This window comes from Sylvia atricapilla, chromosome 1 (assembly GCF_009819655.1).
Source record: "Sylvia atricapilla isolate bSylAtr1 chromosome 1, bSylAtr1.pri, whole genome shotgun sequence".
Taxonomy (NCBI): Eukaryota; Metazoa; Chordata; class Aves; order Passeriformes; family Sylviidae; genus Sylvia; species Sylvia atricapilla.
The window spans coordinates 113277656-113300119 of NC_089140.1; the positions used below are offsets into that span (position 1 = coordinate 113277656).

Sequence of the window (22464 nt, forward strand, 5' to 3'; positions counted from 1 at the left end):
AACAACAAAGGGACAATATTAAATAGCAAAGGCACCCACATATAAAGCCATCTCTTCCTGATTTAGAATAGAAGAAAACTACTGCATGCTGGATAGAATTTCCTAATAAAAGCTTATCAGGACCTTATGTGTCTAATGTGAAATATTTGAGAAAGTCAAGTAAAGGATGGAGGTGGGTTTTCTAATGCCTGATATGCTGGTAGATAATATCAATATTGGAACCAGATCTCTTGATTTATTATTTATCTTATATGTTACAGGGAAAAAAAAAAGGTGCCACTATGTGGGATAATTATATTAAACACATACTTCACCTGTAAGCCCTAAATTTTCCATAACTTATGTTTTGAAAGAGAAATAAATGCAAGGTCAAATACTCCCATTCTTGCTAGACTGACATTTTGCTCTCTCTCTGTCCCAGTGAAGTTGAATTAACCTGAACAGAATGGAGCAGTAGAGGGGACCAAGATCAAGGTCACAGAGACACGTGCAGAGCAAGCTACTCTGATGACTGAGGGAATTTTCCCTCGTGCTTGAGAAATGCATGCTCACATTCCTTTAGAGAGAGAAAGGGTTCCAGTCTGTGTCTCTCAGCTCTCCCAACTCTAAACCCTCTAAAAAAAGTGCAAGCCCTTGTTGATGCAGTTCTGTCTCATGCAGCTGGACATCAGCCTGCATCCATCATTTAGGGAGAAAGGAGGAGAAGATGACTACGTTAACAATTTTGTGAGGACTTTATGCCTCCACACCATTCAGCTGGTTCAGGATGGGGTTGTGTACACATGCAGTGATGCAGAGGTACCTGCCTACAGAGTGAGACAGACTTCCCTACAAACCCCAATCACTGGAAGATAGTTAGCTTAGGTGGTTTGTTTATCTAACACCATTTATGCTAGGGAGCATAAATGCCATATTTTTGTACAATACTATCCATCATCGCTATGCATCATGAATTTAAAAAAAAAAAAAAAAAAAAAAAATTCTTTAATAAGGTGTTAGCTAGAACCATAGAATAGTTTGGGTTGGAAGGGACCCTAAAGGTCATCTCATTCCAAATCCGCTGCCATGGACAGGAACAACAGATCATTACTGACCTGAAACAAATAGAAAGGATGCTGGTGCAAGAACATACCTTCCAAAGGGGTTACACTCTGCCAGCATTTTAAACCTGAACTTGATCAAGCACTCCTGCTAAAGTTTAGGATTCCACCTGGGACTGTAGTCTAGAGATATCTAAGGGGAGTCACATTTATTCACCAGTTTGATAAATGACTGCCTGTCCTGGTAGAGTGATCAAGGGCTGAATTCAAGGGCCAGTGGTGTTAACAGGTGTTTTGAGCTTGGTCTTAAGCTGCACAACCAACCATCTCAGTACACTTACTGAGAGTTTGTTTCCTTTTCTCTGCTGAGGAGTGGGGCAGTGTCAGTTAATCCTACTTGTCAAACCTATGAAATTTCCATAGGTCCTGTCTGGGCCTTGGCAGCAGTAGTTTGGCACAGAAATCTGTTCAACATCAGTTCTATGCTTTCTGCCACAGCCAAAAGGGCAGAGATTTGCAGAAAGGCTCCTTGCCACTGGCCAGGAGGAATACTGAGTGGGATTGTGGGGTGGGAATCAACCTTTCCATTTTTGCTTCTCTCCTGGGAACATTGTCCAGTTTCTGCCGTAGTTCACCTCTCCAAACAGACCTAGGGGAACTTTCTGCTGCTAAGCAACAGCAATCTCTCCTTCTGTGTAGGAATGGCAGCCTTCCCCGCTGGTTTCAGCTCTAACAAGCACCTTCCCTGCCACAGCCGTGTTCCCCCATTGCTGCAGCAGTGCCTTTGGCCTTCAAGGACAGCACCATCACTGTGGGAAGGGCTTCCTTCACACTGTGTATACTTCAGTTCCTCTCTGTCTCTTTGATGTCTGGCTGTAGGCCAGAAATAGGGACAATGTTTTGGGATGGGCTAAACCTTGATGAAATAATGAAACCCAAAAAACGCAGGTAAAAACCTTGGCTAGAGAAAAGGGAGAGTGGTGATTTTTGTCCATTCCTGCTCAGGGCCCATGCTCCATCAAGGTTGATCCTTCTTTGCAGGACAACGGCACTCAGCAAGGAAGGACAAGGTCACGCTACCGCAGCGCCCGGAGATGAGGGCGGGCCCGCCGAGCTGCGGGCCAGGTTCAGGACCCTGGACAGGTCCAAGCGGTGATGGCTCTGTTCCGCTCCCCGCCGCGGCTCCGTCCGTCGTCTGCGCTCGGATTTTCGGGTGGGGAGTTTTGGGGGGTGCTCTGTGGATGGAGGTTATAAGTAGCCAAATTCGTTCCCGTGCTCCTCTGGCACTATGGCCAGCCCCGAAGCCCAATGGGCAACCGGCTGGGTGCGAGAGCTGTCCTCCCGCCCTCACCTGAAGGACCGGCTCAGGAAAGGTAAAAAGACAGAGTGTACATGGGGGCAAGGAGGGGTGCGAGGGCAGCAGGGTGTGGTTTCGCGGCTGCCACAGCTCCAACCCGCATCTTAGCACTGTCGGGCTCTGCTGGGCGTGCTGGACCCCCGCCTGCCCCCTCGGTGATGCTCACTTTGTGTTTCTCTCTTTCTCTCTCTCTTCCCGCCCCGTCACTCCACTCCCACACCTCCCCCGCTCGCCGCAGACTCCGAGGCCTGCCAGGCCCCTCGCCTCGCTGTCAGCTCTGCTCTCCAGCCCCTTCCTGCGGCCGCAGCTCCCTGCCCGCCGGCCTTGCCCGCGCTTCGTCTCGGCGCCCCGTCGAGTCGTCCCGGAGCCCCGCTTCTGTCCCGCGGGCTTGGCGGCGCTTCTGGCCGGGAGCGGGGCGCCCGCCCGCTGCCCGCTCGCCGCCCTGCTGCGGGGCCGCTGGGCTGAGCCGCCGCCGGCCCCCGCCCCGGCCCCGCCGCCGCCGCCCAGCCGCCTCCCCCCGGAGCGCCGGAGATGCCCGGCGTGCCACGGAGCCGCGCCGCCGCAGCCCCGCGCTGCCCCCGAGCCTCCCGGCGCCGTGAGTACCGCTCCTGGGGCCGCGTCCACCCCTTCCTCCTCCTCCTCCTCCTCCTCCTCCTCCCCGCGGCAGGGAAGCCGCTGTCCGCCCACGTGCCCTCAGCCGGCACCGGCGTGGGAGGCTCGGGAGCGCAGGGCGAGCAAAGCTCCCGGGCTCCAGAGCGAAGCCCGCTGGTCCCATCTGCGCCCCCGGGTTCTCTGCCTCCGGCAAGGCGGCTCCTGCGGCCGCCCTGCTCCGCTCCCGGTGCGCGGGCGGGAAGGGAACAGCCCCGACGGCAACCGGGTGTCTAGCTCCGGGAACCGGGAACGCGCAGAGCGTTCACACACCGTGTCACTCTTGATTTCACGGGAAGACAGTGTCGGTCTGCCCGGGAACGGCGGAGGTACTAGCAAAGCCGCAGTCGTCCCGTTAACCCTTGTGTCGGCAGACGGCTGCCCGGGGGGTGGAGGCGGCGGATCATTATCGGAGAGAGGTTCCCCTACAGGTGGTGATGTTCCTAAGGGCGCCTCTGAGGAGCGGGGTGAGCTCCCAGCCCGGCGGCCCCGGCACACGCCTTGCACGGAGCCGCGCTGCGCGGCTGCGGCAGCCGTGTCACACCTGCCCCCGAAGCGGAGAGCGAGCCCTGCGCCGCTGGAAGGCAGGAGGCGGCTAGGGGAGGGAAGGCTGTGTATCTGAATACGCAGTTCCTTAAAATGCGAGCGTGTTCTACGGCCGGGTTGACAAGCCCAGGCTCTCCTCTAAGGCATCTGTGCACACTGAAGCACCAGCACCGAGCCCCACGGCGGCACCGCCGCCTCTCCAAGCCCTTCCCACTCCCTCCCATCAGCGCACACACATACACACACACACACACACGCACACACACACTCTCCACTCACAGGCTCTCACGCCGGTCTCCCCGGCATTTCTCCCTGCGGCGCCTGTCCCATGGCTCCCCCCGCGCCCTCCCCAGTCCGCCGCCGCGGAGCGGGCGCTGCTGCCTTTAATCCCTTTGCAGACCAGCCCTGAGCCGCAGCAGCCCCCGGTGCTCGCCTCGCCAGGGGCGACCAGGCTCCAGCCCACCCCGTCGTGCCGTGCCGGGGCGGGCAGCGCGGGCTGCCGGCCTCGCTCCTCCGGCTGCAGCCGCGGCCAGCGAACCCACCCGCGGCCGCGCCGGGAGACGAGCCCGCGGGGGCCGGGCGCATGCGTGGGGCTGGCGAGCCGCCGTTCCCGGTCGCCCAGCCCGCCGGGACCGGAGGGGAAGCGGGCGAGGACGCCCGGCCGGGCCCCGCCGCCGACACCGTAAGTAGCGCTCGGCCCCGCTCGGCGGCAGCGGGCACCGCATCCCGCGCTCCGGGCGGGCGCGGCGCAAGCCCCGAGCCGCAGCTGGAGCCGCCCCGGGGGCAGCGCGACGGAACGGGACGCGGTACCGGCGGTGGCTCCCGCGGCGGGACAGCGGCTGTGGCCGCCCTCTTCAGGGGGAACGTGGTGGACTCGGCATAAAAGGTGTTTCCCCCGGTCTCCCGAAGGGTCGGGAGCTGCAAGCCGGGAGCGCCCGGTGCTCGGCTCTCACCGCCACGTCCCTCCCCAGGGGCTCCCAGCGCAGAGCCCGGGTAGCACCGGGCTGACCTCGACTCTGGGAGTGGGGTCAGGACCTTCACTGGGGCGGGATCGCACCCCGCCCTGACCGCAGCGCAGGTAACAGCTCGGCTCTGTCCCCGCCAAGCGCTCAGGGGTCCTTCTGCCTCGTCTCACGAGTGCGGCCGAGGATGAGGCAGCAGCCGTGCCCCCGCCCCACCGTGAAGGGGGTCCCGCGGTGCGTCTGTTCTCGGAGCCCGGGGCTCCCCTGCCGAGTTAGAGAGATAAGCAGCAACAGGCGAATGTTGCATAGAGAGTCTTCTAGTACCAGCCTGCCTCACTAAGCATCCTTAGAGAAGAGAAAGAGCTCTTCCTGAGCTCTGTCATTAGGTAATATCAGTGGTTAGGAAAAAGCAGGTAATGAAAATTGGACACAAATAGAGAAATTGAAATAAAATTATCCTTGTACACTCCAGTAAAAACCTACAATAATTTAATAGCAGTGCAATTTGCATGATGCAACCATTCCATTATTTCATTTTTGCTGTTGAAAAACGCAAAATGATAACTTTTCATATGGCACTTGTTGCTATGACGTAACGGCAAGGGGTCTCCTTGTACCTCTGTTGCACAAACAGAACGTCAGGATCGAATCCAGTGCTCTGCAGAGCTATGGGCTGTGGAGGTAGCTACACCACTGCTGTATTATAGCACCACAAGCAGTAAACATCAGTTTGACTAAATGGAACACTGGAATCATAATCCGCTAGGAGATCCCTAGTTGTGGTTCCTAAAATTAGGAACGTCATGTTGAAATTAGGAGTGTCTCTCTAAACTCTGAGCCAACTGAATGTAAAGCTATGTTTTATAAAATGCTCAAAGCTGAGAGAAGTTACTTTAATTCCCCTTTAATTTTTTATCTCACATTAATACTTACTTTGATATCTTTACTCTGGCTCCCAAACATTTAATCATGGAAGCATCACCTAAGCTGTTATACACATCTCTACCCCTTTTTTAGAACAGTGAGCATATTTCAGAATGAGTAGTGATGTCTGAGGACTGAGTTTAAAATACTGGGAAGGAATTTTCAGACTGTAGGGTGCCTGTGTCTCTCGGACCTCAGGTCAAATGTTGATGAACTCGAAGTATATCAGCAACTATCAATACTCAGTCACTCACAGAAATTCATCCCAGCTTTTTTCACCAAGAAAAAGTGACAAAAAAGACAGCAAGTCTCAGAAATACTCTGGAGATCTGGCATTCAGAAGCAAGAGGAATCTTTGCTAAAGGTTCATTACTCCTCACTTGCTGTTTTCAAAACTTGTCAAAGCTAGGTGAAGCAAAGAGGCCCAGAAAGTGTCATGGCCAAAGTCCATGTGTGCTAAGCCATATTCTGAGTTTCCTTCAGCATTAAATTGACTTTGGTACTACTCCTCCTGGCTGACACTGCCGGCTGGCACTACAGCCGAGCTCACCAGGCAGAGGGTTGCTATCACTGCCTGCCCTGCAGAGCAGCCAGATGCCAGCGTAGTACAATCCGAAGTGAATCGCGACAGTCGGAATCAATAGGAAACAGTGTGTGAATCACCGCTTAATGAAGTCCAGGGTGAGTCATCCCGATTCAAACCAGCTTTCAGACCAGTACAATGTCAGTCAGCTCCTCTCGCAGTTCAGTGTGAGTCAGATCTCAGCACCGAGTACAATGTGAAATGAGTCACTGACTAATACAGCACCATGTGCCTCCAGTACCCAGTGCGAGTTGTCAGAGCTTCTGTGTGGTATGAGTCACTTCATAGTACAGTAAAACGGGCTTTTTGGAGGCCATTCATAATTAAGCACAATGCAACCAAGCGCTCAGGAGGAGATAATGGGAGTGAGCAGAGTAAACTGCTTACAGGCACCAGTTTCACAACATAGTAGAGAGGTCTGTAAAATATTAGAATGAATGATTTTTTTAAAAAATGTTATTGTTTCTTAAAACTAGCAGCATAAAAATAACTAGAAGCAGGTACCTTCTCTGACATAAGAGCCAGCAAAACCAGGGTTGAGGCAGTGGTAAAAATCCCAGCACTGGAGAAGCCTGTCGGGTTTTATGTTGGTTTTTCTTCCAAGAGAGCTGATCAGTCAGTGTGACTGACATATATCTACCGAGGCTCTCCCCAGCTGCCACAGAAGACAAGGAATGCTGACAGCTTGTGCTGTGCAGAGGAGAAGATCCTGACACTGATTTAACTTAATTGCAGTTTGCAGTGACCTAGTTTGTGAAGGATTCAGCATGGGATGAAGTTATATCCATACTTGCATTCATACTGCTCCACTGTCATAGCATCAACATAATCAGCTGGACAGAAACAACAGGTTGCTTTTGTTGCTTTTCCTATACAACTGGTAAAGAATTCTTTCATGTCGTTCCCTTATTACAGGAGAAATAATGACAGTGACCCTGCTAATTGCATGTTAGAGTAACATTTTCAATGAAGTCTCTTGTGATAAAATCCAAACTAAAGAAATACTTTATCCAGAGGAGATACAGGGCATCTCTAAAAACCAAACATAACAAACATAAACAAAACAAACCAACAGCAAAACCCACATAAATCGCACTGAAGCCTCAGATAACTAGGTTTCTAAGGAAAGTCAGATTTTACTCAGAGAAAGACTTTAGTGCAGGAAGTTTTTTCAGAGGGTAGCCTCATGTGGTGACCAAGTGGGCAGAACTGTATACCCAAGAAAAAGGAGCAGAAGGCATGTAAGGCGTTGGTAGAAAATTACCTGTCACAGGTGACATGATCAAGGCAAAATTACCTGTTACCTGCACAGTGTGATACCCTTTCAGCCATTCCTCTTGAAATGTAAAGCAATGCTTTAAGCTGGATAGATGAACTCGGCTCCCCTGAGCTGCTGCTCCTCTGGAAAAATAAATTAAGTAAAACAAGCGAAGGTGCTCAGTTTCTGGACATTTGACATGAAAGCATCCCAGAGCTGTTAGTTACAGGATAACGTTTTCACTTGCAACTTTATCCACTGCAGCCTTTAACAGACTTGGGCACAGCAGTGACATAAAAAGCTGCTTTATTCCATGTGCTGCCAGTCTCCTTTCTGCTAACCTCTGTCTTGCAGTCACAAAGTCTCAACCATTTCAGCCACTCCACAACAATATGCCAAATCTCCAATAATACAAGATAACTTTCGAGGAGCTCTTGCTCTTAACCTAGTAAGTGGGAAATCTGACAACTATGCTTTAAGCATGTGCATATGTGTGGGCGAGTTCATTAACATATATTAGAATTCTTCTCTGTCTAAAATAGCACACTGCTTGATGCAGAAAGCCTGCTTGTCACATTTGTCAATGAAAAGGAAGAAGCACGAGCATCAAGTTTCCTGTTCATATTTCAGTTGACAGTGAACTGCCACAGGCTTCAGTGGGAGTTTGTTGCAGCCTCAAATATATCTGAATTGTTAAAAAATAGATTTAGAGATTTATTTGGAACTTGACCCCAGTTGCAAGCCTCTTATGACATTAGTAGATAAGAACAGAATCTCTTCCAACTCACTGGTTATCATTACGGAAGATCCAAAGCCCAAGCAGCAACTGTGAGAGTTACATAACCTCACCTAAAGCTTGCTGACACCAATAGGTGGTTTTCATTGCTTTAGTGGAGTTTGGATCAGGCCTGAAGGATTTACTGAAAAATAAATGGACCATATGATCCACATCTGTGCCTTCACTCCAAGTGGCTGTCAGCTAGAGTTCCACCAGCACAGGGCTTCCCAGGCTGTGGAGTTACTGGGCAAGCTTCATGCCACGGCCACGTAAATCAGCCCCGAGGACAAGCTAAAGACTTGCACACCTGCCTGATTGTAATGTGTAAAAGGAGGAAACATTACATCTCAGTAATTAAGTTTAAGTAATAGAATCTTTGCACTCTGAGCTGAAAAAATGTCATCATGTTTTAGCATAAAGCGGGGATAAAGTATGAAGTTTTGTCTACAACCTTCTGCATAATCCTGGGTTTGGGACGCTTTTTTTATTTGGTTGAGGTTTTGTTTTGGTTTTTTTAAAATTTACATTTGTGGGTTAGATTTTAAACATTCCTCCTTTGGGAATGCTATTTTCTTGCTAGCCCACATTTCTGCTGAGAAATTAGCAAATACTATAAATGTTACAACTAAGCCAAGTATCACTTGAGGTGTTTTTAACCAGGAAAATAATTTTCACTCCTGACCTTTACACTCCTTCATGTTTATAAGGTTACACGGAGAAATGCTTCATAATCTGAATGTCAGATAGGTGTGCTTTGGAGTGGAGAAAGCATGGCAGACGTTCTTATTTCACCACCTCAACATTACTCTTAAAGCTTACACAGGTTTTGCCACTATTGTCAAAAGTAGCATCTCAGATGCTTGCTTAAATCCTTGGACTTTTTTTAAATTACTTATTAGCATTCAATAATAGGAGCACGTACTTTCTTATATGATTCTAGTGGGATAAGAAGCAAGAATATGTGCCATTAATTTTCCTCTATTTTTGTTTAATTGCTCTTTAGGAATTTTATAATGGACTAAATTTGTTGTTATCATAACAGAGAAGGCTATCTCTTTCCTTGGGAGATCCAGAAACTCTGCACCCGGGCATATTACATGTTACATTAGATTGACTTGAAACAATGAACCAACTGGAGACAAAGCTGATCCCCTCAACTTCTACTCCCCATTCTCATTTACGTATTTGACTAATTGGCACTCTCTGTGGAATTTGGATGGTTCTGTGGATTCCTCCAGGCAGGACCCACTGTGCCTAGACAGCTTTCTTTATGTTCCAGTGTGCTGACTAATATCTGGGGCGGAGGATATCCAGAAGCTCCAAAGCTACAAAATCAACCCAATTCTGCACAAACTGCAGGTAGTCAGAGGAGACTTGTAAGTGGTCAGTCACTTGTCCATAGTCAGAAGAAACTTCCTGCAAATGCAAAAATGATCATACAGGATAGAGTAATGCACACAATTTAGGGAGGCAGAAGACGTTTTGTAGCTCCAGACAATCACCAGGGATGGATCATGCACGCACTGGAGCAGTCCCAAGGCACATGAGACGGCTATGTGTAGGATCTGAGCAGTAATGCAGGTCCTGGGGCCTCATGGGGTCCAACTAACACCACCACTATGAGGACCTGTGCAACAGAACCCCCTCTTGCCATCTAGACACTCACTGTCCTATTCAAGGATTTGATTCCTCACCGTGACTCAATATTAGCAAAATTAGACCTTATTGACTATTCATTCTATACCCAGCAATTGGCTAAAACTATACCCAGTCTGAGTATAAAAAGAGCATGAGATGGTAGAGGTGGAAGTCCTTTGGCCAAAGTTATCTTACTTTTAGGGTACTGATGGAATGATGTATTTTTGGATTCCCCAGAAAACACGTACAGGACAGCAGTCCATCTCCAGTTTTCTAATCCTCTGTGCATTCTTCTCTAACCCATTTTCAAACAAGGCACATTGCTGCTCCAGATGGCGGGGACAGAGAAGGCAGACTCCAGTTCTCAAAGTGCAGAGAACATCCAGTACAGAGGGTTCTCATACAATTTTTTCATTCCCATAGCACCTTCAGAGAGATCTAGAAATCTGATGTCCCAAATTAACAACTATACAATTACACGAATAGAAGAACTTTTCACTACAAGGTCTAAAAACACCCTTTCCTTTTTGCCCTAAAGGAGCCTGAAGTCTACTGAAGGCAAAATAATAACCACCTCAATTCCCACAGATCCACAAATCAATCAAGCAATTGCTTAAATTGTTGCTAATGTGGGCTGCACTATTAAGGAGCAAGAAATTTTGTTAATTCCTATGAATAATATTCACTGGAGAAATTGATAAATCTACTACCCATTCCTGCACACAGCACAATTCAAACCACCAACTGCCTGGCAAGGCTCATTACACAGCTCTGGTGGTTGCAGTGAGAAGCAGCAAAGTGTGATGGAAAACTTCCATGTTTACAGTGAAATTCTGGATGTATTAGAAGCAGCAGAAAGATACCTACATACATAAAATAAGCTCTTCTGAAATTAGGTAAACAGTGCTGAGATAGATCACTTGTTGCTTTTTCTGTGAACCTCACCAGTTTGACATGGTTTTGTCCTATGGGACTTAATACTAAGTGCATCAAAATTTCTACAATTCTGTAATAACCTGCACCACTACCTTGCCATCCTGTTACATGGACCTTGGATTGTATTTAGCCCAGGCTAACTCATTGTTAATATGAATAAGAGATAAGAATGTGTGAACAAAAAATATCTCAGAAGTAAGAGTGGATATATTAGGTTATAGAAACAGCACATGTCTGAATCCAAGTTACGTTTTTCTAATCAATAATAATTGCTTACTATCCAAAGCAGCCTGAAATATTGTTAGATATATGTTCCTTCAAAAAATGTTTTATAAGCTATCACTCTTTAATTGAAATCTGAAAATGCTCCATTTAAAAAAAAGTATTGTTATCTGGATGGAAATTAATACTTATTAATTCCATTAATGTGGACAAAGGAAGCTGACAAATCTGAATCTACAAGTGCATTCTATATTTCAGTTATTTTGCATTTTGAAACAAGAAAGCTTCCAACTGCCCCTCCCCAACCTATGTTCCTTTTCTAATTTTCTATTTCTGGTGATTTAGGCATTGCTTGTCAGATTAGGCCTTCAGAGTTTCAAAATGGGTTGTAGTTTCTGTCTATATTGTTGTTCTTGTATTTTATTCCTTCTGCTACACAGGTGCATCTGCTGCTACCATGTCATGCATTTGTCTCTTGGGAGAGTGGGTGGTTCTCACAAATACAAAAACTATTAAGCTTTAAGAGCAGAAACAAATTCAACATTAAAAAACAAAAACAAAAAAACCCCACAATAGCCAAAGTGCAGCAAATTTTAATGCTGCACTCTGCTAAAATAACACTCTTTCTTCTCCTGACACTTCTGTTGAGTCCATGACACCATCTGTACATTCCCTCTCAAGTTAAAAAAATAGCATTTCCTAAACCTGGATGAACATTTTAGAAATGAAAGCAGCTTTTGACCTCCAAGTATTTATCTCATTAGATTCAAGTCTGACATTTTAATTCCCAATTGTCATGGCCTCAAAAGGTTTAGCAACTTGAAACAAACTTACACACAAAGGGATCTCGTGACACAGGAGGATGACTAGCTATGTATCCAAAAATCAAATACAAATAAAATGAAGAAAACCCCACTCATCTTCATAAAAGTTAGCATTTCATCCCTCAAAGACATCTGCCACTTACATATGGCACAACTTTCAGCATAACAGGGAGAGCACTATTAAGTGCTGTAGAGCAAATGTGAAGCTCAGAGGTCAGAAATGAACAGGGACTTCAAGAGGACTTGTCAGTTCATCAACACCACTTATTTGCACAATCTGCAGAATGTAGTCTCCAAAAATCCTTCCTAAAACTGTGCAAAAAAGTCACCCAGTGCATCCACCAAAAATTGTTTCATGCTGTCTTCAGTTGGGGGGCTCAGTGAAAACCATGTAATTATTGTCATCTAGTTTTGTGTTTCTTCCTCATCTTCACAGAAGCACTGAGAAATAAGTTTTTTTAAACTGTGGAAATCAATGGAGAGATGAGCATTGGCCCTTCCTCCTTTGCTATAAAGGGAACCAGCAGGTTTGAGACATCCTCAATATGCACCAAAGGTCAGATTTTCATGAGAGCTCAGGTGTCTCACTCAAGCATCATGCAGCCTGTGCATTGGCAAACAGGTGAAAGAAAAAAAAAATCCTAACTACTTCTATTCACTTTTTTAAGGATGGCCTTGAAGTCAAAACATCAAGAAACACTTTTCAACTCCTAGGCTTACATACCTCTATACAAAGAGCTCTAGCTTTCCAAAACCCCTCACTTATACCTGTTGCAGCAGCCCTCTTGTTAGAGGGCAGAAATGAGCCAAGACACAGACTTCCTGTTTATCACAGTGTGAAAAGGGTTCTGGTTTATTCCTCTTTACACCTCAACTGTCCTGATTCCAACTATTCACTGACTCTAGCTGCAGCAAGCTCCTACTGTAGTTTCCCTTGCAACCCCTGACTGCTGGTTATTTCCTGCTAAACTATGACTGCATGTATTAGTTTGCAGACTCTGACTGCAGGCTTTTACCTGGCTAGACTATGGCTGCAAGTTCCAACACCAGGCTCTACCTGCAGACCCAGCCTGACCTCACAGCAGTGATTCTATCTCCCCAGGATCCTTCTCCTTCATGATTCCCCCTCACCAGCTAACCCTTTTCTCACACTTATCTTTATTGGATATAGCTGTGACTCATCAGGGGCGAGGCTGTATTGGGTAACTTACAGAGCTGTTACTTATCAGGGGCGAGCTCACCTGTATTCCCTTCTCCAGTACCTTTTGTTCTCTGCATCACCACTCCCTTCTCATTGTATTACAACTTACTTGAAGAATTCATTAGCCCTTTGCCTCCCATCACTGCACTTAAATGAGTGAATTTTCCAAAGGATTCAACACTTAAGAACTTCCTACAGGGGAAAATCAGTGATTTAGCTTTTCAGTTCCTTTGAGGCTGTAGCCTTCAGCACCTCTGGGTAAGGTTTTTAAAGCAAACAAACAAACAAAACAAACAAAACAAAAAAAAAAAAAAAAAAAAAAAAAAAAAAAAAAAAAAAAAAAAAGAGAGATTTCTTACTTCCCCTTTCCTTTGTTGCTTGCAGCCCATGGGATCAGAGAGGACGGAGATACGCAAACGGCAGATGGCTACGACCCCGGAGACCCCAGGTGCTGCACAGGCTCAGCTCAGCACAGGAAATCGAGGGTCCAATGCCTGCTGCTTTTGTTGGTGCTGTTGCTGCAGCTGCTCATGGTAACCCCTCTCATTCAGGCCTCTAGGGAACAGAATAGCAGGGAAAGAACTGTGTGTTCCTGCATAGGACACCACAAAGAAAACACTTGTAGAATTCTGGAGATCTGGAACACAAAGAGATAGTTGTGCTCTACTACTAGACACAACCTTCTACTCCAGTGTATTCTTTCTTTCCTCTGCCATTGAAATAATAGATTTAGAAAGCAGTATTTATATAGTATTTCTATTGTTCTCTGTCAATACTGTGTAATGTCTGTTCTGTGCTGGACAGGGTCTCCTCAGCACTGAGCTTCACCAAGGCTCCTACTAAAAACTGAAAGCAATACCAGAGTATGTCACAGCTTTAGATTTGCGCCTTGGCAAGCAGTGCCAAAGGTTTTAAATGGAGTTAGGAGAAGGTGGAAGGATTTTAGGTTAGAAAATGAACAACCAAGTGCCCAGCACTCTTCTTTTCCCCTGAAGGTAACTGGAGCTGTTGTCATTAATTAGTACTGCCAACTCATGGCACCTGCAACTCATATGAAGATAATCATTGGGGCCAGAAACTTTAAACATTGTAGGTATTTGCTGAAGATGAAGAGCTAAGAAGAAAAAAAATTCAGAAAAAAACCTCCCATTACAAAAGTTCCATTCCTGTTAAGGAAGAAATTTTATCAATCAAAGCAAAAGAGAAGGAATCACTTGATTCCTTAAATTAACAATGCACTCACCTTCACTTTCTTACCAGCTCCTCCAGATCCAAGAGATTCCACTCTAAACTGAAGTAAATCTTCACATACTCAAAAGCCCTGTATCTGTTTAGGGCCAAGTGTTTCTTAATGGGTGAGAGTAGAACTTGTATTCCAACAAACAAAAAGTCTTAAACAGCCATAGGGTTCAGCCAAAACACTGACAGCAAGTGGAATGCTTCTTAGAAATTCACTATCCACCACATAAATACTTCAGAGCAAGCAAACCTGGCACTGAGGTGATGGGAAGTGGTCATAAATAACCTTACAGCCTGGGCTAGTAATCTATTCCACTAATGTTGTTTTCCAATAGCACTTTGTGGCAAATGCTTTGGAGAACTCCATTAAAGGCAAGGAAAGAACAGACTGATCATTCCTTTGCTATTGGTACTCAGTTCATCAGAAGCCAAGACAAAAAATTCTGCCCTCCCAAATGCAAATAGTGATAATTTGCAAGGACAAAATGCTGCTTGGATGTTTGAGATTTTTTGTGAGATGCTAAGAACTCTGGCTCTGATCCTATCAAGCTTTTCAGCAGGTGCTTAGAGGTAAACTAAAGTAGAATTTAGAGACATTAACACTCTGACTGTACAGGACCAGTTTGCTACCTATTGCATCTATGTTAAAGCATCCCATACAAATTCCAATGCCAATTCAACAGCTGTCCAGTGCAATTGCAAGTGGTTCAGTCCAGAGCTGCATTACACAAAAAAGAAAATAAGACACACTTATCTACTATGTCATGATATATAAAATTTGCATTTTACCTTTTAAATTGTTGATAAAGTGAGGGTTTTTTTTTTGCAATTTTACCTGATATTTCCCAGGATGCTAATTTTCTGTGCATCTCACTATTCAAACAATTCAAAGAAAGCAATTTACTCAATAGTGTTTGTGAAACTACCCACATTTTATGATGCTTAAAATTCCTATTTGAATTTCAGAATCATCTGGGAAACCAATACAGGCTCAGAAACAGAGCAGCTTGTTTCAGATTTAAAATAATTTTTGATTTTTTTAACAATTGTTTTCTAGTAGCAAGAAATGCAAAACAAACCGTAATTAAGCTATTTATATTCCCCATTCATAGACCATTTCCTCAAAATAGCCTAAGCTCTTGGAACAGAAAAATTATGAATAGGAATAAAAATAACAGTCTCCATGAGTCATGCAGCTGAGCTGCTGAACATCCAATATTCAGCATATTCTTAATAGTAGATTTAGAATGAACTGAAATGAGTCTCTCAGCTGGATGCTCAGAGCCTGTATTCATTCCTACAGTCAAATCCAAGCCTTCAGCCTGTTACTCTTCCAGATCCCCAGAGGATCCAGTATTGCACTAGTCTCTTTATTACTTACTTGTACATTTCTAGGGAAAGAGCCTGCCTGTAAGTAATTTTCTGATGTATGGCATGCTGTCTTAAGGAAACTTTTGTTATTTCTTTGGTCTTTTTCCTTTTCTGCGCATTATCCTATGAAAACTGTATTCCTTTCTATTGGATCTGTTGGTTCCCCTCAATCCAAAACCAGTTCTGATAAGAGTATCATTTCCTGTCTGTGTGTGAGGAATACATATCACTTGACATACTCAAAAAAGGTCAGAACTACTGGCAAAAAGGGTAGTAAAGGCTTGAGGCCAATATAACCTAACAGAATAAAGAACTAGCACTACTACTTTTTCTTTTTTTTTTTTTTTTTTTTTTTTTCTGAAAAGATAAGTTGACATAGTTTATTGGTTTGAACAGATGGTTCAGATGCTGCTGAAAAAAAGTGTTTGCAGTATCTGCTCTCCATCTTAGCAATACAAAAGCTTTCCTATGTCTTCAATACATGGACTGCTGTGGCAAAGAGAAAAGCAGGTCTCTGCAGGTTATGGACTAACAGTAGACTGTCGCTAGATGGACAGGCAAAGAATGACACTCATGCAGCCAGGCTGTCACAGCAAAAAAGAGAGATTTATTTTTTTACTTTGATTTATATAGTTTTTGGAGTTTGACCAGGAATTGGGCAATGAGGTTGACACCTCTCTGACCCCACTGGTCAAACTAGAGGTCTATCAATTGTTCCTTCTCCAGAGAGGAATGCAGAGTCTCCAAAATATCACTTTTGTTTACTTAAAAGTCTGTGAGAAACTCCACTACAAAAATGCAAACATCAGAAGGCAGAAAAAGATCAGGACCACGGTAGAAAAAGACAGAGAAGGAGATGCCCAACAAATAATGAGGCTGCAAATAAGACTTGGCCAAGAGTTTAGAATGCAAAACAGGCAGAAAAATCTACTGGTTTAAAAACAAAAAACCAAAAAACAAAAAACCTTCCTAGAGATAAATGAGATTCTTAGGGATTAAGGCAGCAAAACTTAGAATATTAGCATGAAAGAAAGGTAAGATACAAATGAAGAAATTAAGTTTGATATTTCCCTAGAAGTTATAGTGACTGCGTTGCTGGAGGGCCCGTTTCATATAAATAACAGGTTATTCACTGGGACCTTTTCTTCTTGACATATTTTAAGCAGCTTTACAGATTATATAACTGCATGTGTGTATGCACATACATTTCTCACTAAGCTACCATAGCCTATATGAACTGGAATGTAGTCCCCAACCCCTAAAAAATTTATATTTGGAAATCCAGCTTCAAATGAAAATGAATCATCTATAACTACAAAAGAAATTTTTAAAAACTAGAGCTATCTTAACTAACATTTGATGAAAGAAGCAGGAGTGGACAGCTACCCTTCCATGGGACATCAAGAACTGTCAGTTTTGCAGTGCTACAGAAAGTGTTTCCATTCAGACATACTCAAAATGATACTCAGCAATGACAGATCTGCTCTTTGTGCTCCAGACCTTACATTTTGACACATGTATTAGCAATTTTCTGAGATGTAATCAATCACCCCACTATCTGGCTGTATCTACATCTGAACTCTGAAAGATGCCTACCCTTCCAATATTACATACAGAAGTCTTTAGCTCACTTAAATCTTGTGTCCTGCTTCTGAACTCTGGCTTTCCTGGAACATGGTATCACCACTCCAAACAAGTCTTGGCCCTCATCACAGCTGAGGAGAAAAAAAATGCAAATAAACCCAAACCCACCTACCTTGAAATCTAACCCACATTAAACCAGCACATTAGGTCCAGTTTAAGTAAAAGCATTGTACTGAGCATACACATTACAAATTGCTATGTAACCAAGTGTATGCATGTATATCCCATATACATACATATATATACAGTTGTGTGTATATATATATATATATATAAAAATATATATATATAATAGGACTTGACAATCCTAATGGGTCCCTTCGAGATATTTTATGGAACTATGCTCTTTCTGTGGAAAATCTTTATTATAGAATATTAAACAGCATTCAGCTATACTCAAGGTTTATACAACTGTAAAATTAAGGTCAGAATATAAGTGTGGGTAATGTGCCTATCATTAGCTTCTGTCCTTTCAGAATTGTTTTTAAGCACAGAAGGAAAAGTATTGGTGTATGTTCAGCCTTTTTCTCTATAAAGTTGACTAAAACTTTGTCTGCTACTTTGCAGTCTTACTGTTAGAAATCAAGAAGAAGACAGAGCAAGGAGAACATCTCATGAACTCCAAGCAGAGGGTATTCCAAACTGTGAGGAAAGGTATGGTCTTGATTAAGAGCTCTGTCAAGCTAAAATGAAACAAACCCAACAAACCATACTAAATAATTGCAATGATTTGCAATAATCTACCTGAAACATGAAAATAACTATTATCTACTTGTCATTTACACTCAACTTGCAAGTCACCTGGGTTTTTTTACCTTCTAATGAACCAAAGATCTGATCTATAATTTTATTTATATGCAGCAAGTAAGCACATCCCCACCTTCATGACAAGTTAAAACCAACATTGTAAACTGTCTCCCTTTTTCCTGAAAACTTTTAAAAATACATCCTGTTTCCACCCAGCAAGTACGAAATAAGCATAACCAGCAATGCTCAGCCTTAGAAAAATAATAAAGTGGAACTTAAATCCTCCTAAAAGTCAGGCAACAATTTCTTCAGAAATGCTCCAGCAGGTAAAAGCACCTGCAAAATGGTAACATACAGGTGAGTACCTTTCAGAGTGTTTTGAATCATTGCTTCTTTATACATATTTTCATTCAAATTTTAACCATCATTTAGAAAGGAATATTAGGGATAGAATAAATGTCTAGCTGTTGCATAGGTGCTTCTTTGTTGCAATTACTCTGACCAGTAAACTGCAATTTCTGCATCAAAGCAGAGGCAATCACCTGCATCAGAGCTTTTGATAAGCACACTTTCAAAAAACATAAATGTGTTTACAAGAGTGTGCACTTGAGTAGTTCCAGTGAGGAATCAGAACCCCATGAACCTTACAATTTTGTTCCATTGTGATGGCAGATGCCTCCTGCCAGCTGCAAACAGCTTGAGTAACAATCATTCATTTCTCTCTTCTTTTGCTCTTCTTCCTCCTTAAGCCCTGCTCCCACTCTTGAAGAAGTAAATGCCTGGGCTCAATCATTTGACAAGTTGATGCTTACTCCAGCTGGCAGAAATGCTTTTCGTGAATTTCTACGAACAGAATTCAGTGAGGAAAACATGCTTTTCTGGATGGCCTGTGAGGAACTAAAACAAGAATCCAACAAAAGTGTCATTGAAGAAAAAGCAAGACTAATTTATGAAGATTATATTTCTATCCTTTCTCCAAAAGAGGTATATTGCTTTGCTTAATACATTCTTTGATGTTTCTTTGCACAGTTACTTGTAACGTGTTTAAAGCTACAGCAATAATGAGGGAGAACTTCTCCCTGCCCCCCCACATTCCACAGCCATCAAGTAGGTATTTAGGGGAAGAAGGCACCTATCGTTAAAGGTGAGATGATCAAAACTTCTTTCACTGGTTGTAAGGAAGCTCTTCCTAGGCTACCCTGGCATGCTGATGTGGAATTTTTAGTTTGAGGCACAAATATATGGCTGATCACGTTGAGCAAGTCAACTCAAATTTTATTTGTTGGACAAATCAGTTCCCTTTTTATGTTACACTAGGAAGGGGGTGTATGCGTCTCTCCAAAAGCACAATAACCACAAATAAAGTGTTATTTTCAAAGCACAAATTTCTCAAAGAGCAGCTGACAAAATATGGCATAGAACACACACAATGACTTCCCCAAAATTTTCAAAACTACTTGTCACTTTGCTGTTAGCAAATATGCCAAGTTTCAAAGACACCTCAGTACAGTTTGAATATAACCCTGCCTAGCCGGCTGGAATTTTAAACCTTCCAACATCCTTGCAAAATTGCAATTAAATTTTTTTGTGTGCCAGCTATACTTATGTACTTATGAAAATGCTGATTAAATCTACCCAGTCTGTTCCTGCAATGCTATTATCTCTCTACAGACACTAGAGACTTGGAGAAAGAAAAAAAAAAAAGACATTACTGTATGTTGTATGAAGTCATTAAATAGCCCTACCTGTGGTTCACATCAATTCACTCTGCTTTTTAACAGCAACTTGATTAAGCAACAGGTTACACTGTCCGCCTGCGTCATACTCTTACCCCAAATTCAGCCTCTTTACAACAGCACTAACTCTCCAGGAAATGAAGTGTCACAAAAAATTATAAATGCTCTCTAGCATGGAGCAGGAAGTTGGTCTGGAAATAACCCATCAGTCTCAGTAATAATGGTATTGCAGACAGCCTTGTTCCAATAAAGTATCTCAGTGAGGACATTTCTCTACCCAAACTCAAGATACTACTCCATTCAAATTTTAACAGAATAATTTTTAGCATTTTTAAGTATATTTAGCAATTTTTACAGTCTTGGAAGACACCAGCTGAAATGCTTAAAAAATATGGCTTTTTCAACCAATAAAACAAAACTAAGATCCCACCTGTACTACTCACCACTATTATTTACATGACTTTCTATTTTAATACACAGGTCAGTCTGGACTCCAGAGTAAGAGAAGTTATTAACCGAAATATGCTGGAACCCTCACAACACACCTTTGATGATGCACAGCTTCAAATTTATACCTTAATGCACAGAGACTCTTACCCACGGTTTATGAACTCTGCTATTTATAAGGACTTGCTTCAGTCCTTGTCTGAAAAATCCATTGAAGCATAGATTTTTTTCTTAAATGTATTTATTTTAAAAAATATGGGACTCTGGGCTACAGAAATCCACAGGGAATTTAGAATTAATCAGATATTTACCTGAAAATAACTCAGGCAAGTTTTACTACAGACTGAATAATTTAAATCCGCACAAAGCTCTGACACAATCAGCTAAGTACAATTTCTGATTAAATTTAGTATTACTTTGCAAAAGGAAATGAAGAAAATGAAGAAGAAACCTTGTTAAAAAATGGAGTATTTTTTCAAACACAGAAGACAATTCAGACACAAGCCTATTACAACTTATGTCTGAGGTACAAATAGCAACTAAAACTGATATTTAAGTGGAGTGTTAGAATTTTCTTGAAAACAAAACCAGTTGTGCTATCCACACTGTGACAAAAGTCAAAATATTACTGTCAATACTGTTTTACTCTGGGCAGTGCCATCACACCTGGCATAGGTACACTCCACTTGTTTTGGTATATTTAATGCATACATGGTGCACTAATCGAAATTGGCATAACAATCTCAAGTTTATGAAAGTTACTGGTTGAAATAATGCTGCTTATATAAAAAAAATCTTTTGTTTAAGGTTTGTTATCTTAGTACTAGAACCTGCTGAAAGCATTAAGTTCCCTTTGTTGATGTTCATAATGTTAAATTATTTATTTCAGAGGAAGACAAGTCTGGGCATTCAAATTCCAAAATAAAGCACAAGAATTCTCACATATTTTTCTCTTCCCTCAGCAGGTGTTTGTAAAACCCTTCACTATTTGCTCCCAAGAGGATGGCAGTTTCAGCCAGCTTGGGTTTGTAAATACAAAGTTCTCCCATTCCCTGACAGATCTTGTAAGATATTACAGATATACACACAGTTTACTTAACAAAAGCAGGAAGATGGAACTTGTGTTCTGATACAGCACTATTTCAGGCTGTCCAACAGCACCAGCTCTATCCAGTTATAAACCATGTTCATTTCCAGTACACCCAAAGCATTACACTTAATTCCTGGTCATATCTTAGAATCAGTAATCACAGGAAATACCAGGAAGAAAGCTGAAGCCACATAAACTATCTGTAGATCTGTTACTTTAATGTCTTCTTTCTTTTAAATTACAAGATTCATTACAATTCCACTATATTAAACTCTGGAGTTTATAGTGGATTTCCACTGAATTGTATTTTTTTTCCTGTGTATTTATTTAAATGAGCCAAATTACACACATAGGTTGGAAAAAGACATATGGGAAACAAACAAACAAACAAACAAACAACAACAAAAACAAAACCCAAAAACCCCAAACAAAACAAAACCCCCAAAAAATCCCCCAAGAAGGGACAACCACACAGGCATAGTTCAGTGATGTGTACTGTTGCCTTTCCAAAACCTACTCTTTGTATAATTCCAGCACTATGGAAAATACAAAATGGGAACTTTCTCTAAGAAAAGGAAATGGAAGAACAAAACAGAATTTAAGAGATCAATTTAACTGTTTCCTCAATGCACTTGGCGGGAGACATGTTGTGCCCTTACTGCATTTGCATTTTGAAGCACATAATGATTCGATTTTTTCAGTACACAGGACCACAGGAGAAGAGCTGGTACGTGGTGACTTACCCACGCTATGGGCTCATTCAAGCCGGGTTGGATGGGGCACTGAGCAACCTGGTCTAGTGGAAAGTGTTCCTGCCAGTGGGGTCGGTACTAGATTAAGGTACCTTCGAACCCAAATCATTTATGATTCTATGACCAGTTTTCATCATCTCCTTCCAACAACAAAACACTATTCAACGTGTCAGTACGAAAAAGTAAACAAACCCAGAGAGAGCAAAGCAAAATGCTTTTGCCTGCTGTAGCACAGTGCTGGATGACTAAATTAAGAGGGAGCCTTTCCATATACCTCTAAAGTCACTTCAGTTAGCGTTTGCCACTGCTTAACCTATCAATGCTGGTTACCTCAGCTGAATTTCTATTTAACACACCCAAAGCACTACAAATACGATTTCAGTTTATGTGAAACATTACACAGGATGTAGCAACTTCAATGAAACAAACTAGGTATCTTCAAAAGGCAGCACTCATGGGGAGCTCACAGTCAAACAGACAATACTGTACTTGTTTTAATCAGGGTGGGTAGTAGTGCTCTA

General features: G+C 43.1%; 1 protein-coding gene across 2 annotated transcripts; it reads left to right on the top strand.

Moving 5' to 3' along the window:
* Positions 1-4119: 4119 nt before the first annotated feature.
* RGS20 (regulator of G protein signaling 20) lies at positions 4120-20639 on the top strand. Of its 2 annotated transcripts, none has more exons than XM_066331026.1 (5): positions 4120-4273; positions 13302-13450; positions 17739-17825; positions 18668-18902; positions 20135-20639. In XM_066331026.1, exons 1-5 carry the CDS (start codon positions 4175-4177, stop codon positions 20321-20323), a joined length of 759 nt encoding a protein of 252 aa, XP_066187123.1. In that variant the 5' UTR covers positions 4120-4174; the 3' UTR covers positions 20324-20639. The 2 variants fall into 2 exon arrangements, with proteins under 2 accessions (XP_066187123.1, XP_066187134.1); XM_066331037.1 differs by lacking the exon at positions 4120-4273 and adding an exon at positions 13074-13152.
* Positions 20640-22464: the final 1825 nt, after the last annotated feature.